The sequence below is a fragment of the Pocillopora verrucosa genome, chromosome 7 (assembly GCF_036669915.1).
Source record: "Pocillopora verrucosa isolate sample1 chromosome 7, ASM3666991v2, whole genome shotgun sequence".
Taxonomy (NCBI): domain Eukaryota; kingdom Metazoa; phylum Cnidaria; class Anthozoa; order Scleractinia; family Pocilloporidae; genus Pocillopora; species Pocillopora verrucosa.
The window spans coordinates 8023991-8041635 of NC_089318.1; the positions used below are offsets into that span (position 1 = coordinate 8023991).

Genomic DNA, 17645 nt, shown 5'->3' on the forward strand with positions numbered 1-17645 from the left:
AAAAACAAGCCGTGGAAAAATCCTGGAAGTAAGGATCAACCTGAGAGAGACGGACATGGGGAGAGCGTTGTCGCTGCGCATTCCTGTTATGTTCAATCGCCAACGCGAGATATTCACCGAAGTGAGGGCGAGCAAGGATAAATTTCCTTCCCCCTTTAAAGACCTTGTACCGGATCCAAAAAGTCAGTAGGCCCTGATATATTGACTTCCCCCCCAGATCTAAAAAACTGCGACAACGTAAATGTTTCAGCTGAACATCTCTACTGACGATAGCATATATTACAATCATTTTTAAAAAAGAGCCATGGAAAGGGGGGAAGGGTGGGTCGAGGTTCCGTTTTTCCCCCCGGGTTGGGAGTGTAAACGGCTACGTGGTTAGAGGAAGGATTCTCAAGAACTAAGAGCTACGATTTCAGAAGGTAAAGACAAGAATTTCCCAGAGTCATTGCTGGACTAAGACTTCTTTCGTCTTCTTAGATTTTCTCTTCGTACTTCATAACTCTACTCCATCTACCCACCTTAGAGCGGTTTTTATAATAGACCACACAGGCGAATGGAGCTCTTTGCGTGGGCTGATTGGCTAATTTGGAATTCATAATCGAACCTGTATTAAGCGATCGGTTGTCAAATTCGCGATTTTCTTTTCTCTTATGCATTGTCACTTTCAACACTTTTCAGCGGTGGTCTCTATTAAGCGATTGTGGTCATCCTTGACTGAGTCCCATCGGCCTGTTCGGGTTGTATGGAACGATCACTTAGGGAGGAATCACTCGAATAAAAAGACGAATTCTCTCTGAAGTAAAATTTATTCCATATAATGTTGGTATTTAGAGTTCAAATGTCCTTAACGAATTGCAGATTATCATTCTTCTGTAGGACTGTTTGTATCTGACAAATATTACACAAGAGAATTACAGAAGAAAATTACCCAAGAAAAATTATCATCACAGGTCATTATTATCGTTATTATATTTCAAGCAAGAAATAAACTGTTATTTTCAAATATTCTGATTTCCAGCTGCTAGAGACATTGAAATAACTTCCTATAGCAACAAATAACAAACTTAAAGATAACAAGGTAATAAGTTATCAAAATCCATTGATGGAGACAAGAAAGGTATCGGTAGCCTTGTGCTATTTGAACGGCAAAGTTCTAACAACGATTAATCAGATGATGAGTCTCCGGATGAAGAAGTGGCCAGTTTTATTGTCGACAAGACTGTAGACAGTGGTGCCATGAAGAACAAACTACTAACAGAGAACTTTGAGAAATCTCCTGATGACCTTTAAGAGGACGACCATAAGTCCGAGGACGAGCGATTGCCTGAAATCGGCATCAGGCTGATGGCAAATGAGCTGGGGTGATTTTAATTCCAATAAACCGGAGTCTAGCTTCATTTCCAAATGTAACAACTTTCTTCGTCTCTCATTGAAAACATCTTGCCAACCAGATACTCGTGGGAAAAAGGATATGTTTACGAGCCGATTTACCTTAAAGGGGGTGGGGTGTTGCAGTCCTACAAGCTGAGAAGCTCACATCTGCCTGTGCTTATTCCTGCATTCTCGTACGTCAAGCAATCAGGAGTACCTTCAGTAGTCAATCACAGGTTACCTCCTCCCTTTTGTTCAAGATTCTCTTGATAGCATTCCAGTACCCATGGATGGAGAGAGGTATTGTGAGAGTAATAAAAGTGTCTCGGCGTTGAATTTCGACAAAACGGCAGTCAAACGTCGGGCATGCGCAAGGGATCAATTATTGCCGGCTGCACGCCAATTTCCCGCGCAAAACGTCAATTGAAAACGTAGGAAGCAATAAAAAATCTCACAAAGTAAGCGGGAGCAATTTGGAACGTTCATAGAAATTTTTACAAGGAAACAAATAGAGGGAAAAGGAAACCTTGAGAATTTTTGAACGCAAAGCTCATTCAATTATGGGTATCCTGTTAATTTGCTATTCTGTTTTGAACCTTACCAGAAAAGTAATACGTTTTTAAAACACAGTGAGTTACTGGCTGGTGTGATCGTTTGTAACACGCGCGATCACGACACAACAAGCTAGAACTCGGACCCTTTAGGCCAGAGTCTAACGCGCTATCACTGGGGCATTTTTTGCCTTGTTTTTGTTTTTAGGAAGTTTACGGAATACCGAAGAGAAATGTAACTCCAGTAAGTATTGTTTAAGTAACATTGGCAACAGTGGAAATTTTTCCTGTCCAGTTTTATTACGTACTATTTTGTATTTTGTCTTTGTTTCGCGTTTTTGTGTTGTTTTGGAAGCCCATAATTGACGCAAAAGGAGAGGGTGAAACTCCCTGCTTGAGAAAAAAAAAGGGTCTATTCTTAGTGAGCCAGAGTGTTGGTTTCACATTGTACGGAAATGTTGCTGCTTTTAACTTTTGTTGTTGTTGTTTGTTTAACATTCTGTTGCATGATGGTCTGATTCTTTGTTCAGGCCGAGCAAGACCCTGTTGCCGAGTTGTTAGTCGCAGCCAGCCCAGCAGGTATGTAAACTCTATTTCACTGATCGTGTATATTGCTTGATTGATCAGTTTTTTTACCTTGAAACCCTGATATAGTTGTGCATTTTCATTAGGGGGTGAATTTTGTGTGAACCATGTGTGAGACAAAGTTTTTTTCAGATTTTATTCGTCGTGTCACAGGGGTGGGACAAAGAAAGAACTTATTTTCCCAAGAGAATTATAACCCCAGACCTTTTTCATTCACCTTGACATGGGATGATCCTGAAACCTCTGCTCATCGTTTCCTAATAATCTGGAAAAACTAACTTTTAAACAGTGATTAATTTGATGTTTTTTTTTTTTACAGGAAGTGGTGACGGTGATCATGCCAGGTGAGACTTCTTCAGGGATTTTTACAGGTGGACACTAAACGCTTGTATTTATATGCCATGGTTAGCGACCATTATTTGGATCAAACACTATAAAGGCTTGGCCGGATTTACGAACAGGAACCGGCGAAGTTGTAGAAAAGTTTTCAAACAAGTCGAGTAATAGATTTTAAGCCGTGGCTCCCAGATCTTTTTCTCACCTTGCCTTGAAACGTTTTTTACATAATAGCTGTCAACTATGGCTTATAAATATGGGCCTTTATTGTTACCAGTAAAACTCCCTGAAGAAGTCTACGACAGTTAAACGAAACACGTTGGAGAGTAAAATAAGTCTCAGAATAACCGTTCGCAGAGCGCTGCTCGCTGTTTGAACGTTAAAAAAAATAGTCTTGTCCGTGAAAGAAAAAAAAACTACAGTAACGCACACACACAAGAAGAAAATAAAACATCTCTAACGATCGCAAAGATACAAGCTGCGAACTTTTTTATCAAAAGCACAAACCAAATTTAGGGCCCAAAAAATTGATAAAAACTGCAAACCGCTACAATCGCAGGATCCGCCAATCCGTTAACATTTCGCTCTGAATACGAAATGCAAAATGCGGGAAAACACATTGTCTAAAACTCTAGCTCTCCCCATCCTTCTGCTGTAAACCTCAAAGAGCACTGAGCACTCGCTTGCCAAAATTACGCTTGCTCTGCAGGCTACCATTCCTAGAGTGACCTTTATAATGAAGGCTACTTAGCAATATTTTCATGAGGCTCTCTCTTTATCATGCTTGACTTGGGGTCCTTTCAAATTAACTCTGACTTGTGACTGAGACCATTCAAATGTTAGCTGATATGGTGCTGTATATCTTTGTGATGTACCACGTGATTTTAACTCTCAAGTTTTTCAGGTGACCGAGTGTTTCACCTATACTATTGAAACCGAACCCAAGTGAACCCTTATTTCCGTGACGTTGTTTTCATGGAGATGTTCTTGATATCCTCTTTTTGTTTAGAGTCAAAATCAGGGCTGTAAAAGAGCATTGTGAAAATTCAAACTAAGCCAATCGAAAAACAGGGTAAATTAATATAATCAACTGAGTTGATATCGTAGATTGGCCACCGCAAAGAGTTTCAAAGCCGAAGTTTCGAGCGTTAGCCCTCCGTCAGAGCGAATGACAGCATTAGTTTATCCGATCCTACCAACGTGGCAAAGTTATTTCGATCGGATCCCAACTATCCAGAGAGACTGAGCTTTCCGTCTCTAAATTTCTACCGGGAAAAAAAGGAAGAAAATTCCTGGCGCATTTTTCGCCGATGGGGAAGAATGGTAGAAGCTACGAAGCGTCCTGAGCAAAAGAATGCTTGGACTGAAGAAGTCACCGACTATACTCCGGATTTCAATAAAATTATCGGCAATTTTAGTCACCGATTACGACCAGTTCGAGAGCCTGGTGGGTCAGAGAGAGAAAACAAAGTTTTTGAAATCGACAATGAACTTTCCAAATGGTCGTTTGGGTCTGTGGCGGAGATGTTGTTTGACAAAAGGTTTGGATGTCTTGAAGAGGAAATCAACAAAGAGGCACAGACCTTCATTAAAGCCGTCGGAGATTTTCTGGCGAATGCGGCCGAGGTCGGTTTTTTGCCTTCTTGGTTTTACAAGATCTACGTGAACCAAAAATTAATAAAGTTTTTCGAAAATTTTGACACGATGTACGATTAAGCCGAACTATTTATCGGGAGAAGAGTCAAGGAACTTGAGGAGAAGTCATGCAAGCCATCGAAGGAAACAGAGCGTGACCGAGCTGGCTTCTTCAAGTTCCTCCTGGCCGGCGGAAAGCTGACGAAGGATGACCTGTTGGCCAACGTAAGCGATGTTCTGTTTGCCGGAGTTAACACAACTACCCGAAGGCCTGGTTACTTGAGACCCTCCACCTATATCCTGTTCTCTCCTCTATCCCGCGAAAACCGAAAGAAGACATAATATTAGGGGGCTACCATATCCCTGGGGTCACTGCTCAAGTGGAATTCCTTGTTCACCAAATAGGGCGAGATGAGACTATTTTTGAAGATGCCGAAGCGTTTAAACCAAAGAGATGATTGCAAAACAAAGATACTGCTCGAATCAGCAGAAGCTTTCGCTTCTCTTCCATTTGGATTCGGAACACGTATGTGCCTCGGTCGACGTATTGCCGAGTAAGAGCTCCATCTGCTGATGGCCAGAATCGTGCAGCAGTTTGACATCTCTCACACACCGGAGGCAGAGAATGTGGAGCCGTTCATGAGTGGGTCACCATTCATAACAGACCTGTTAGAGTGCAGTTTGTTGACAGAAAATGAGTCAGGTTTTCATGTCATCAAGTTCACACCTCATTGTAACACTGTTTTGAGCTGAGAGTGTGACAAATTCTGATGACAACTCGTTTAAAAAATCCGCATTAATAAGATCGAGGCTGTTCAATAAGTCACATTTAATAAGTCAGTTTCAACCATTTCAGTGACTCCTTACATTTGATGAATAATTTTCTCTTCTGGCTGCCAATCACTTCACATTTTATTTTTCTTTAGAATTATTTAGTGGTTTTACTTGAAGGTCACATCTTCCGGTTAATAAATCTGTGTATTCTTAACACTAGTTCATTAGATAATGTATTTGATTCGGTGTTTTGAAGTACTAGTAAAATTAACTTGCTAAACTGCATATTTCAAATTCATTTCAACGGTCTTATGAACTATTTTCCTCGCACGCAAATTTTTGTTGCATATGAATGTATTTCGTATTCTTTTGGTTTTCAGTATATACTTATTGTCTTGTAACACGTAGATATGGCACTAAAGTAGCTGACGAAGAATCTGTTGAGTTTCTCTTGCCAACGAAAAGTATTCCCCTAGACAAATTTTCGTTGATAACAAAGTAACCTTTTCCAGGCGTTCAGTTGATACAACGGAGCGAAATAGTAGCGATAGAGCGAAAGTGAAGGGTAATGAGTACACAAAAGTATCTAAGAGCATACAAGAGCCTGTGAGGATACAATGGTATCTACGCATAGGGGTATCCATTAATCCTTTACAACCTAAGATCAGTATGCATATTCTCCATACTGTTTCCATAAATTTCCTAAGGTGCTGACAAGGAGATTCTGCTTTACAATCAAGAGCTCCTGTACTTGTTGATCATTTCCTTTATTCTCAGGACCTTAATGTGTGACTCAGGAGTGATATTGTAAGGAGAAATTAGACGCTGGTCACTCTTAGGGGTTAAAGGGTTAAATTGATAAAATTACAGGGGTATCTATGAGAATTCAAGGGTTTGCATTACTATACAACTGTGTCTCTTTTTTCCTTTTTTAAATGTCTATACTTTGGCATGTTAAGCTACAATAGATCTTGTAAAAAGCTTTGCGAGAAATTTCCAAAAATGTAAGCTTTGAAAAAACTTACTTTCCAAGTCACACATTTGTTTAAAAGTCTGTCCACGAGCACTGTGGCAACAACTAATCACCACTAGTTTAGCTCGCAACCGAGTTTTTGAAATATCCGCCATCGTTAAAAGATAATCTTCTTCTCGAGGAAAAGGTGGGAGTAGGGTAGGGTGCTTAGGAGAAAGAGTAATCTCCCCTCTTTCGGCATCACCATGTGTAGCAATGTGTATCAGGCTCACTGAATTTATCGCTTGGAGTACAGAATGCTTTGTCGCGGAATGTCCTATCAAAGGCGTTATGCCAAGAAGTCTTCCAATCATCTCTGCTTCCTTTCTTGCACACGATAATTGTTCAATATTTCTGCACATTCCCTTGTAAGTCACCTTTCCAACCACAGGGTCACCCACTATCAGTGCCCCGGTCTGACTGTGATAGTCTGGAGGACTGTCTTGAACAAGCTTTAGAGTCGTCAGAGAAGGAACTAGTCCGAGACATGCAGGATTCGGCGAATCCTGCATGTCTCTGATAAATACTTGCCTTCTTCATCAGCCAAGGCTGCAAATGGCACTTGGTACACACAGGAATCAGGGACAGTTATGATTTCGGGCTGCTTGAGTAAACTGGCCAAAGGAGCGATGATTATCTTGTAACACAAGTGAAGACTTGTTTTGAAATATTTGGATCGATCCTCGCAATTCTGTTTGGGTAAAATGGCGCGGCTGAGGCTTCTTTAAAAAACTCATCACACTCAGGGACTATACCGGTCACCTTGTTTTTGTCCAGGCTCACTTCCTTTCTGAAAATTGAATGGCTCCCGTTGCTTGAATTATCCAAAACCGTACATCATTTTGACCAACCCAAATGTACAGGCATGCGCAGTCTGCTTCTTTTGTGATGATCTCTTGAATGCCACACCAATATTTTGGGTCACTTGAGATCTGTTCTTTAACAGAGTACCGAGCTGCTTCCAAATTGGCCAAGCCTCTTGCCCTTTTCAGCTCTTCGACGTAAAGGGCGTCTTGAGGCTTTCCAATGGAAGAGAGCAACCTACTGAACAACTTGTAGGGAAAGGTGCCGTGCTCTTCTAGAAGAGATATTCGAAACTGATCGTTTTCTTTCAGAAAACCTCTCAAAGTGTCGAACTTCTCGATACCTTAAAAAAGATAGAAGAACCCTCTTCAAAATGACCACTTGACACCTTTAACACCGATAGATCACAAAGGCAGTGAAACTCATTCAAGTTATTTCCAATATCCCTACTTAATAGGAGAGCCTGCTTAACGTATTCTTCGGCCATGTCATATTTACCAAGCGATTGAAAACACAATCCTAAATCGTTGTAGTTGACTACTCCTTCTCTCTAGCCGATTTCCATGTGAATTGTAAGGGCTTTCTCGTAATATTCTTGAGCCTTGTCATATTCACCACGCTTACAAGAAGTTTTACCAAGGTGTCTGTGATCCACTGCTTCTCCGCTTCTTTTATTGCTATCCTTTCTAACTGCCATTGCCTTCTTTACATAGCCGTCAGCCTTAGCATACTTGCCGAGTGAGAGAAACAAACCTGTAAGGTTTCCATAGCTTGTTGCTTCTCCATCCCTCTCACCAATTTCTATTTTGATGGCGAATGCTTTCTCCTGATATTCTCGGGCCTTTTCATACTGACCGAGTAATTGCAACAAATTTTCTAGGTTTCCGTAGCTTGTTGCTTCTCCATCCCTGTCACCAATTTCTATTTTGATGGCGAGTGCTTTCTCCTGATATTCTCGGCCCTTGTCATATTGACAGAGTGATTGGAATACAGTTCCTAGGTTTCCGTAGCTTGTTGCTTCTCTATTTCTGTCGCCAGTTTCTATTGCGATAGCGAGTGCTTTCTCCTGATACTATCGGGCCTTGTCACATCGATCAAGTGAATAGGACAAAGTTCCTAAGTTTCCGTAGCTTGATGCTTCTCCATTCCTGCTACCAATTTCTATTCTGATAGCGAGTGCTTTCTCCTGATATTCTCGGGCTTTGTCATATTGACCGAATGATTAGAACACAGTTCCTAGGTTTCCGTAGCTTGCTGCTTCTCTATTTCTGGAACCAATTTCTTTTGTGATGGCGAGTGCTTTCTAATGATATTCTCGGGCCTTGTCATATTGGCCGAGTGATCGGAACAAAGTTCCAAGGTTTCCGTAGTTTGATGCTTCTCTATTCCTGTTACCAATTTCTATATTGATAGCGAGTGCTTTCTCCCGATACTCTCGGGCCTTGTTATATTGACTTTGTGATTGGAACATTACTCCGAGCTTTGCGTAACATAGTGCCTGGCCATGTGTGTTTCCCATCGTTTTCATGATGTTTATGGCTGATTCGTAAAATTTCCAGGCCTCCATTAATCCATTAATTTACTTTATACCTGAAGTACTTGTGCCAGGTCTAAATGTAGCCATCCTTTTTCAGCGGTGTCATTGGAGTCTAGGTATAGGATAAGTTCCCTGAGGTAAATTTACTGTACTTGTCTAATCCTTTATATTAGCGTAAGCACAGATTATTTTCTTGTAGATGGCTCTGAACGTAAAGTTTGCCAATGAACTATCGATAACCCGCGCCTGACTGTGTAATAGAATGAAACATTCCTTTTATATCTCGATGGCTTGAAACACGGGACCAGTTTTTCGAAGGAACTCGGCGACCACTATACCTATGGAGATAGCTGATATGGCTTCTGTTATTCTATCCATCTTGACCCTGTTTCTTCTCAGTTTGGAAAAAGGGAAAAATTAGTGAAAACTTAAACGCGGATTGTTTTTAGAAAATCTTTTTAGTTTTAAATTTCAAATTGCAATTTTTATCTTCCCCTCCCCGCCTTGAAGTCTTTTTGTATTCAGAATAGGCGATCGCCCAAATTTCGGACAAAAATTGATGGGGTGTAGTTTGAGGGGACCAATTTTGTTCCCTTTCACAGGCTGCAAATGTAATGACCTTAGAGTAAATAAATATATATATATATTTTGCCATATATATGATAAGTTACCCGTTGCGTTCTGGCAAAGAATTATTTAACGACTCAGGAGACAAACAGTCACTCGATACGAACATTTTTATACATTCATGATATCTTCCTCAGCTAGCCATTTTAATATTTAGGAATGGCATTGGAGGGTATGTTGATGACTGTCGAAAAGTTTCATTTTTCACAGGTTTTTTCCTTTCGGGGTAAACCGCCAATACTCTTGTAAGCCGTAATATTTTTAATTTTGGGTTTTGTAGCGTCAAGCGAAAATTAACCAAGGATATCGGCCAGCGCAATCATCTGTTGAGTGTTCGAGACATGTTTAATTTTCAAGTCGCTTCCAGCTCTTTCGTATTCGTATTAACGGCCCGTACATCACAGATCAGCTTAGGAAAAAAAAACCCTATTCCTTAACGCATTATTTAGATAGTTTATAACTTCCTGTTTTTGCTGTTTTTGTTAAATGTCTTTGATCAGAGTACTCATTTTTCCTTCAAGTTATCAAAAATTGGTGTTAACAGCTTCATCTACTCAGACTACTCATGACCAAAAGGATTTTCGTTTGCTTGTAACTAGCTTCCCCAGCAGTGATGATAATTAAACATCATGGTTTGCTCTTAAATCCTTGTTAGATGCTGCTTTACAACTCCTCTCCGCCCCTCCCCCATTAAAAAAATATACCCACCAATATACCTGTACTATTGGTAAAACTTCCGGCAAATTCCGAGTAATTAGGGGTAACTGACATTAGAAGGAAATATCACTCGTCCTATGAAGGAAGTTTCGATGAGATTCAGAAAAAAGGCTTTCCAAGAAACTGAAAAAAATTAAATTCTCGAAAAGCAAGAAGCCACGGAAACCTAGGAACTTTGCTCCGATCACTAGGTCAATAAGACAAGCTCTGCGAAAAACCGGAGAAAGCAAGTCTTGATTGTAATTTTGTGTGAAAAATCCAACGGTTCTTTCAAAATAATGTATACTGAGACCGGATGTTACCTGCAACAAAAGTGAATTCTTTCATTTTTGCATGCTCACATCCGTCATCGGTAAAAAAGTTGTACCTACAAAACCAAAATACATTTATGTACATTAGATGGCGCCGCTTCAAAAGTAGGATAACAAATATCCGTCTCTCCTTATCTTTCCTTCATTGGAAGGAACAAAATGATTTTCATTTAAGCTTTTGTAACGGACATTCGGAATTCGTATTTTTCACATAGCGGTTGGAATTCTGCGCGAGGTTGATGCGTTAGTAGAAAAAAAATCCGTAGTGAAAAGTCGGGAATTTCTAAAAATTATTTTTTTGTCTGTTGTCTCGCCATCAAACTGAAAGTAAACGGACTGAATCGGCTTAAAGCCAAGAATCTTCGAGAAAATTTATACCATCTGGCTGTCTATTTCTGTTCGACTGTCGGTTCCGCAGTCATTCTCTTCCCCAGGCCCGCTGAACGGCCAAACGTAAGCGCCAGTGGAAAAGGTCCTTTAAGAGAGAATTTTTCTGGAGACCGCGTGAAATCAAAAAAATGTGGCACATGCCTAGAAAAAGCCCTACCTTCATACTTCGCTCAAAGATACCTTAGGGTAAGTCTATAAACGTGGTATAATTATTTTGTTCAGAACTGTTTTTATTTTCTAGAAAATCACCAAACACTGTATCGAGCCCCAACCGCCATAACAGTGGCCGAAATGAAGCCGACGAGTAGGGCAACAAAAACGTTATTCTTCAAAAGCGCAAAAGAAAGCAAGTCTTTCCGAATATTATCTATTTGTATACGAGGTATTAAAAAATGATTTCAATCTAATAACGGGATTATTGACATAACTATGAATTATTGGCGAATATTTGAAAATCGCCAAAATTTGATTGATTAAAAATTTCATTTTGGAGCAGTTTTTCAATAAAAATTTTTCCTACTCGGTATAACTCGGAATCACTTGAGATGAGCATTTCTGAAAATTGGAAACGATGTTCTTTTCAAGGATATAAAAATTAATTTGGGGCTCTTAATTACTGCGAAGAAATAGCCCGATCTATTTCGTGCAAATCGCAGACCATCGCAACTCTTGACTTATTTCTGCTTCCATACAACTCCAGTATATACAAAAGTCTTTTTTGCACGATAAACCAAGATGCTTTGATTGCTTACAGTTTCAGTTAAGAAACGTTTGGCTCCCCAAATGGCACAACGATGTTCACCAACGAAGTCGTGTGTCATCACTCATGTTTGTCACGCAATCACGCTAAACGTGCACAGGACACCCAGACAGGCATTCGTCTGCAGACATCGCTGTACCGAGTGCAGGGCCAACTAATATTTATTTCTTAGTCAGTGTTATGTTTTAAACTAAAACCTGCGCGAATTCACTTAAAAAACGCTGTAGATCTCTTTTGAGTGTTTTGAATCAGTGCCATTCTGAAAAACTACTTTTTGACGTTTTCGTAAATTTAGTCACCCCCTGGTACTGACTATACATGCGTTGTTATCGACTCTATTTCCACGACTTCGCGCTTGCAAAGATTATATTTATCAATAGGCACTTTAAGCATGGCGTTTAACGGCAAACGGCAAACGCAAGCTTGCCTTTAATTTCGTTACCTATTTATGGAATTCTTAAAAAAATCCTGCACAAAAAATAAAATAAAATAAAATAACACATTCACGACAAACACAAACCTACTTAATTCCGTGTACACACGCCTAAAGACAGACGACAGAAATTGAATTTTTGACGTTCGCGGGAAAAACAAACGTCATGCGTAACCTCTCAAATGACGAACTTCCCAGTTAACTAAAAGAACTGGAAGTTAATTGTCTAGTGCTCCGTGATTATATACATCACCTACGTGAGGCTCAAGTTGACCTTGTTTTGGTACAAACCCTGTTACTTTTGATATGCAAATCCTTTAATTGTTATGCTAACCAGTTTTTGATCTCTATCGTGTCAAGGTCAACACAAACCTCACTTTCATACAGAGGCCTGGTTAAATATCACAGAACTGTAAAATGGTCTATTGACAGAGACAAAAACAGTTTTTTAATCCTACCCTCCCTTTCGCTTTTCAAATCACTTGCCCGTCCCCTCGCACCAACAACGCAACAACGCAACAACGTCCCCTAAATCTATCACTCTTCCCTAAGAGCGGTTTTGCGGTGTAGTGAGTGGCCCTGAGCCCCTGACCAAAATAAATATCTCGGTCCCAGGACGCATGGTGAGATAACGAAAGAGGTGTATTAGTTTTTGGCGACAAGAATTTAACAACAAAAAAAAAAATTAATAAAAAATAATTTGATTAAACTAGCTCACGCTACAAAATTAAATGGCTGGTTAAATGTGTGCTTCAGTGGTAGTACTAATTTAAATGTGCCAATTTTGTTTTTACCAGTAACTTCTTGTCTTGTTTGTCATAGCGTCCTATTGTAAATTAACAACATTACAAAGACTTACCAGACCCAACAGGGAGGAATATTCCCGTGCGTCGAAGGATTGCCTTCGAAAGCGCTTTGTTTATACCACGGTCACCCTTTCGTGATTTCCCTTCCTTGGCATGCCTCGATAATTCGGATGGAACACGGCACCGTTGCGAGCCTCTTCGCCATCCAATGCCCAAAGAGGAGCGATGGGCTGGGCAGATAGTCATGTCCGAAATATTGGAAGGCAACGTGAATATCGATGCCCGTGCTAAAATGAGATCGACTTCCGATTCAACATCATTCACGCCCACAGCCTGTTTGTGTGCTGAGATGTCTTTCTCACATAAGCGCAGAGGGACTATAAGAGAAGCTTTTCCTGCAACTCGACTTCGCTTATCTTGGGAGCAGCATCCCCAACTAATCTTTGAAAGGAACAATTGATTTCCATTTGGTACGCTCACCTCTTAAAAAAATCGGCGGCCAAACGAAAACACCATTTTAGTTTGCTTTGGAAATTTTATAGCGCGACGCTCATTATATGGTTAGAAACTGTGCCTAATCTAATTTACTTTTTTAGCGCTGAGTATTTTAGAAAGCTACTCCCAATTTAATTTTTCCACTCCCGCACCTGTCTACCCTGCAAGCCGTGACAATTTACAAAATAGGATAACACATTTTTTTACGTCGATAAAAATTAATGCAGTGAAATTTCCTCTATGCTGTAGTAACATATACCTCATTCATTTAGCAGTCTAAGGTGACGCATGAGTGGTATCGCGCTTAAAAAATGCAAACAACGGTAATTTTAAATTCTGGATTTAAAACTTTTTCCCGGAAATAAAAAATAGGGGACGAGAGGGAAAGAAAATAAGTATATTGGTAACCGAGCCTCCTTTCGAGTGACATGTTATTGCGTGACACCATCGCAAAAAACGAACGTCAATGATTCGTTTCATCTGTCAGGATGCTCTGGCTCGTTCTATTAAAAAACAAACTTCCATTCTTATTGTGAAAGGAAGACTTGTAAAATGTGAGTGTTCCAAGCTGAAATATGGTTATAACTGTCCAGCAATGCGACGTTTCCGGCAGGAACCTTCGTGGGATGTTTTCACTGTGATTTGGTATACACCGCCTGTAGTGCTGTACTATCGAAACTGTTGTCAAGTCTCTTTATAACAAGATTGAGGCAAGGAACCAATCTTAGAAAGGTTTTTTTCGCCAGGTGAGCTTAAGAAATCCAGTTTACAATCTAGTATAGGTCAAAGCGATAAGATTTTGTTGGAATTATGGCTTCAATAATAAAAAGCCTAATTGGATTATCTGCGGTTGTTTACATGGCGGCATTGCGATTTGCACAAAATAGACCGGGCTACTTCTTCGCAGTAATTAAGAGCCCCAAATTAATTTTTATATCCATGGAAAGAACATTCTTTCCACTTTGTAAAAATGCTCATCTCAAGTGATTCCGAGTTATACCAAGTAGGAAAAATTTTTATTGAAAAACTGCTCCAAAATGTAATTTTTAATCAATCAAATTTTGGCTATTTTCAAATATTCGCCAATAATTCATAGTTATGTCAACAAGCCCGTTATTAGATTCAAATCATTTTTTAATACCTCGTATACAAATAGGTAAAATTCAGAAAGACTTGCTTTCTTTTGCGCTTTTGAGGAATAAAGGTTTTGTTGCCCTACACGTCGACTTCATTTCGGCCATTTTATGGCGGTTGGGGCTCGATAAGTGTTTGGTGATTTTCTAGAAAATAAAAACAGCTCTGAACAAAAAAATTATACCACGTTTATAGGCTTACCCAAAGGTATCTCTGAGCGAAATATGAGGATAGTGATTTTTCCGATCATGTGCCACCTCCCACGCGGTGATTAAAAAAATTCGCTCTTAAGTATTTAAGTATTTTATTTTTATATATATTTTTATTTTAAGTATTTTAGCTCTTTCACTCCCTGTAGCCTGAGAGTTTTTCGCCATATTGTAGACTTTTATTTCAAAGTACACAAAAATAGAGATCAAACCGAAGTCATGAGTGGAGTACAGGTTCAAGCAGCGGTGTTATCACGAACCGGAAGCAGAATGAGAAAAGCAAGTTTGAACGGCTCTTGAATATTCGATTGCTCTTCGCCGTTCACCAATAAAAATACTACTTTTTAAGTGAGCATCATGAAAAGCCATCCATAAAGTTATCCTAATTATCCCGAGTTATCAGGGTTAATAAGTCCTGTAGGCCTGAGAGGCATGAAAACATGTCACTGACAAAAGGTATATCAGGCGGAGCAAAAGCTCAGTACGTGTGTTTTAAAACTTTGTACATTTCTTAGCCATCGTCTGCAAAACAACAATGTGAAAAATTATCATATTTTCGTGATCTAAGAACGGAAACCCCGTCAGCAGGTTATTCCAGTGTCTGTTTGAAACTCAACGCTGTTTACTAGAGTGAATTACTGTCTATGGGGTGTCCGCCTATGAGAGAGTATAAACATTTTCAAACTGTGGCAAAACCGGGAATTGCAAAAAGTTTTCGTAAGTTGAATTGAACTGTCCGCTTTTGAGAGAGTCCGTTAGCGCGGAGAGTTGGCTGTATCCGTACATCATAAAACTTCTTAAGATACGGATTTTGTCTAAGAGATCCTATGGTCCAAATCTCGAGCTTAGCATAGTTTAAACTGTTGCTAAGTAATTTCAAATGGTTGCTGTGCCTCTTAGTCTATCTGTCATTAAATGCTTATCCAGTCATTCTCCCGTAAACAAAGCCATCTGTACTTCCCTTAGGTATGATTCATGGAAACAGTGGTCCTCCAAATGTTGCACACAAAACGCAAATCTTTTAGAAGTCTTCTAAGAGATATCCTTCCAATAGCATGAATCCATGCACGTCGCAAACTGCCACCTTTATCATTCTCGTCAGCGAGCGTCAGAAGGAAAAGAAAAAATGGCCAGCAACGCAGGTTACTCCCTTACAAGCAGCGAGAAAAAATGAAACCTCGGCGATGAATTACAAACTTTATTAGGGTTTCTAAAGTAAACAGGATACGAATACAAAGAAAAGTATGTTGTCACGAATTGAAACGGTACAAAGTGGCATTCATGTTTAAACAAGCTACTTGTGACGGAAGACATCGGTTACATCAAAATCCTCACAAAGTTCATTAGTCATTCCAAGTTCCAATCTTCTTCGCTACATAGGACATCAATCTTGTTAGGTAGCAGATAGCTTTGATAGCCTTAGTTAAAGCAGACTCTAGCTAGAACTCGTTGCTATTCTAAAAAGTCTATCATAAATGACAACGGTGCTTACAGTCAGTTGAACAGATTATGTTATGGTCTATCCATTTGCTTTCTCTTGCTAAATTTTGATCATCACAGGAAGGCGAGCAACTTGATTTGTAGAACATCCTGTGGGAAAAAAAAAGTTTTCAATCAGCGACAATTAACACATATTCACCGAAGCGGAGGTGGCTAATGGTGAATATTTACCGAGCGGCGAAGCGCCCATCTAAAATAATGGAATAATGTAGTACAAAAATATGACCGTTTAACTCATTTATTCCTGCAACGATTACGATATTTTCGGGAGCAAACCCGGACGAGTTGCGCGGATGCGGAAAAAAACTGATGTTCAGAGTTTAAGTAGTCACAAACGCTATCTACTGTTTTATTACTAGATATTACCAAATGTGACTTAAGAACTTTACTAATCCAAACTGTGTTGCCGATATCGTGACATTGGACGATTACATTCCTACTCCCGCTCGCACCGCCCGGTAAACTTTGCTTGTTGTTATGGTTTGACTCGGTTTAAGACAATGGCCCTTATTGATCGTTATCCTCCGGGACCTTTCCAACGGATGGTGTAAATCGCACTCGCCAGGTGTCGAAGCCAGGACTTTTAGTAAGTAAGTAGCATTCTTGGGGATATGTATGAGCCCAGAGGTTTGAAATAAAAATTGGGATGCGTGGGAGGGAAAGGTGACTGATTGCCCCGTAACAAAAGGTCGCGCTGATTTCACAGTATTAGTTGTTACGACCACGTTCGTTTCCGTCTACTCTGACTTGTTAAGTTTATGGCTCCAATGTCTCAGAAAAAAGAAAAAATGCAAACACAGGCCAAAGGCAGAAAATGTGCTTTCCTACTTTTAAAACTTAGCCGGCTCGGAATATGGTTCGTGCAAGTTTTTGCAGCACTTCCTCATTTATTTTCATTCGGCCAAGAAACCTCAATGTGGTAGCTGTTATATAAGATAATAATTTAAGTTTTTGACTTCGACTACTCGCTTTTAAACGGTTAAGTCTACGAAATACTTTAAATGAAGTGGACCTTGACGCGAAGGCTAAACAGTGCTTGCAAAAAAAAAAATTATTCTTGAAATCACATCGCAACATGGATTAAAATAGAAATGTTGCCTCCACATGCTTTTTTCAGGGGATGCGATGCCTTTTCTACCTACACTTCGAAAACATTTCCGTCGAAATCCTGAGCAGGCGGCTGAGAAGTGGATTACAATATTGTGAAACCGGCAAAATAACTTGCGACACGCCTCTCCATCAGTCTATCAGAAATTAGCATTAATTTCAATGCAAATAAGCATTAGGAGCTAAAAAATTATAATAAAGTAGAAAAAAAAACAGACAATTCTTTTTCCCTGTACTGAAAAAGTCGGCTGCCGGTTTCAGCCAACTATACCCACAAGCGAGAGAAAATATAATATATTGCCTTGGCACAAGCGAACTGCTTCTCTGCTTACAATGACGCAGAGAGGTACATCGCCGGATTCCTCAGACATATGCCAACAGCGGATAAGAGAAACATGGTATAAACTGCGACGATAAAACAAAACAATTTCCTTACTTTATTCCTGGAAACGGTCGTCATTGTGGCATGGAAGTCGTCTTATTGCCGGTGTTCCCTTGAGGATTCTATCATTCCGCAGAACACACTGATTTGAAATTCCCTCAACAATGGG

General features: G+C 39.8%; 1 protein-coding gene and 1 pseudogene across 1 annotated transcript; one reads left to right on the forward strand and one right to left on the reverse strand.

Moving 5' to 3' along the window:
* Nucleotides 1–55: 55 nt before the first annotated feature.
* On the forward strand, nt 56–5176 carry LOC131800023 (cytochrome P450 27C1-like; annotated as a pseudogene).
* A 2442-nt stretch (nt 5177–7618) lies between these two features.
* Nucleotides 7619–12895, reverse strand: LOC136282459 (G-protein-signaling modulator 2-like). Its single transcript, XM_066170112.1, has 3 exons — nt 12703–12895; nt 8659–8717; nt 7619–8140 (listed from the first exon to the last, which is right to left on the reverse strand). Exons 1-3 carry the CDS (start codon nt 12893–12895, stop codon nt 7619–7621), a joined length of 774 nt encoding a protein of 257 aa, XP_066026209.1.
* Nucleotides 12896–17645: the final 4750 nt, after the last annotated feature.

What these genes read in the sequence shown, in the direction of transcription:
- LOC136282459 (XM_066170112.1), bottom strand. Translation starts at nt 12,895, where the DNA reads ATGACTATCTGCCCAGCCCATCGCTCCTCTTTGGGCATTGGATGGCGA. An exon ending in ATTCCTCCCTGTTGGGTCTG is followed by an intron (nt 8,718 to 12,702) that starts GTAAGTCTTTGT and finishes TCCTATACCTAG; the next exon opens with ACTCCAATGACACCGCTGAA. An exon ending in ACCTGGCACAAGTACTTCAG is followed by an intron (nt 8,141 to 8,658) that starts GTATAAAGTAAA and finishes AAGGCCCGATAG; the next exon opens with TATCAGGAGAAAGCACTCGC.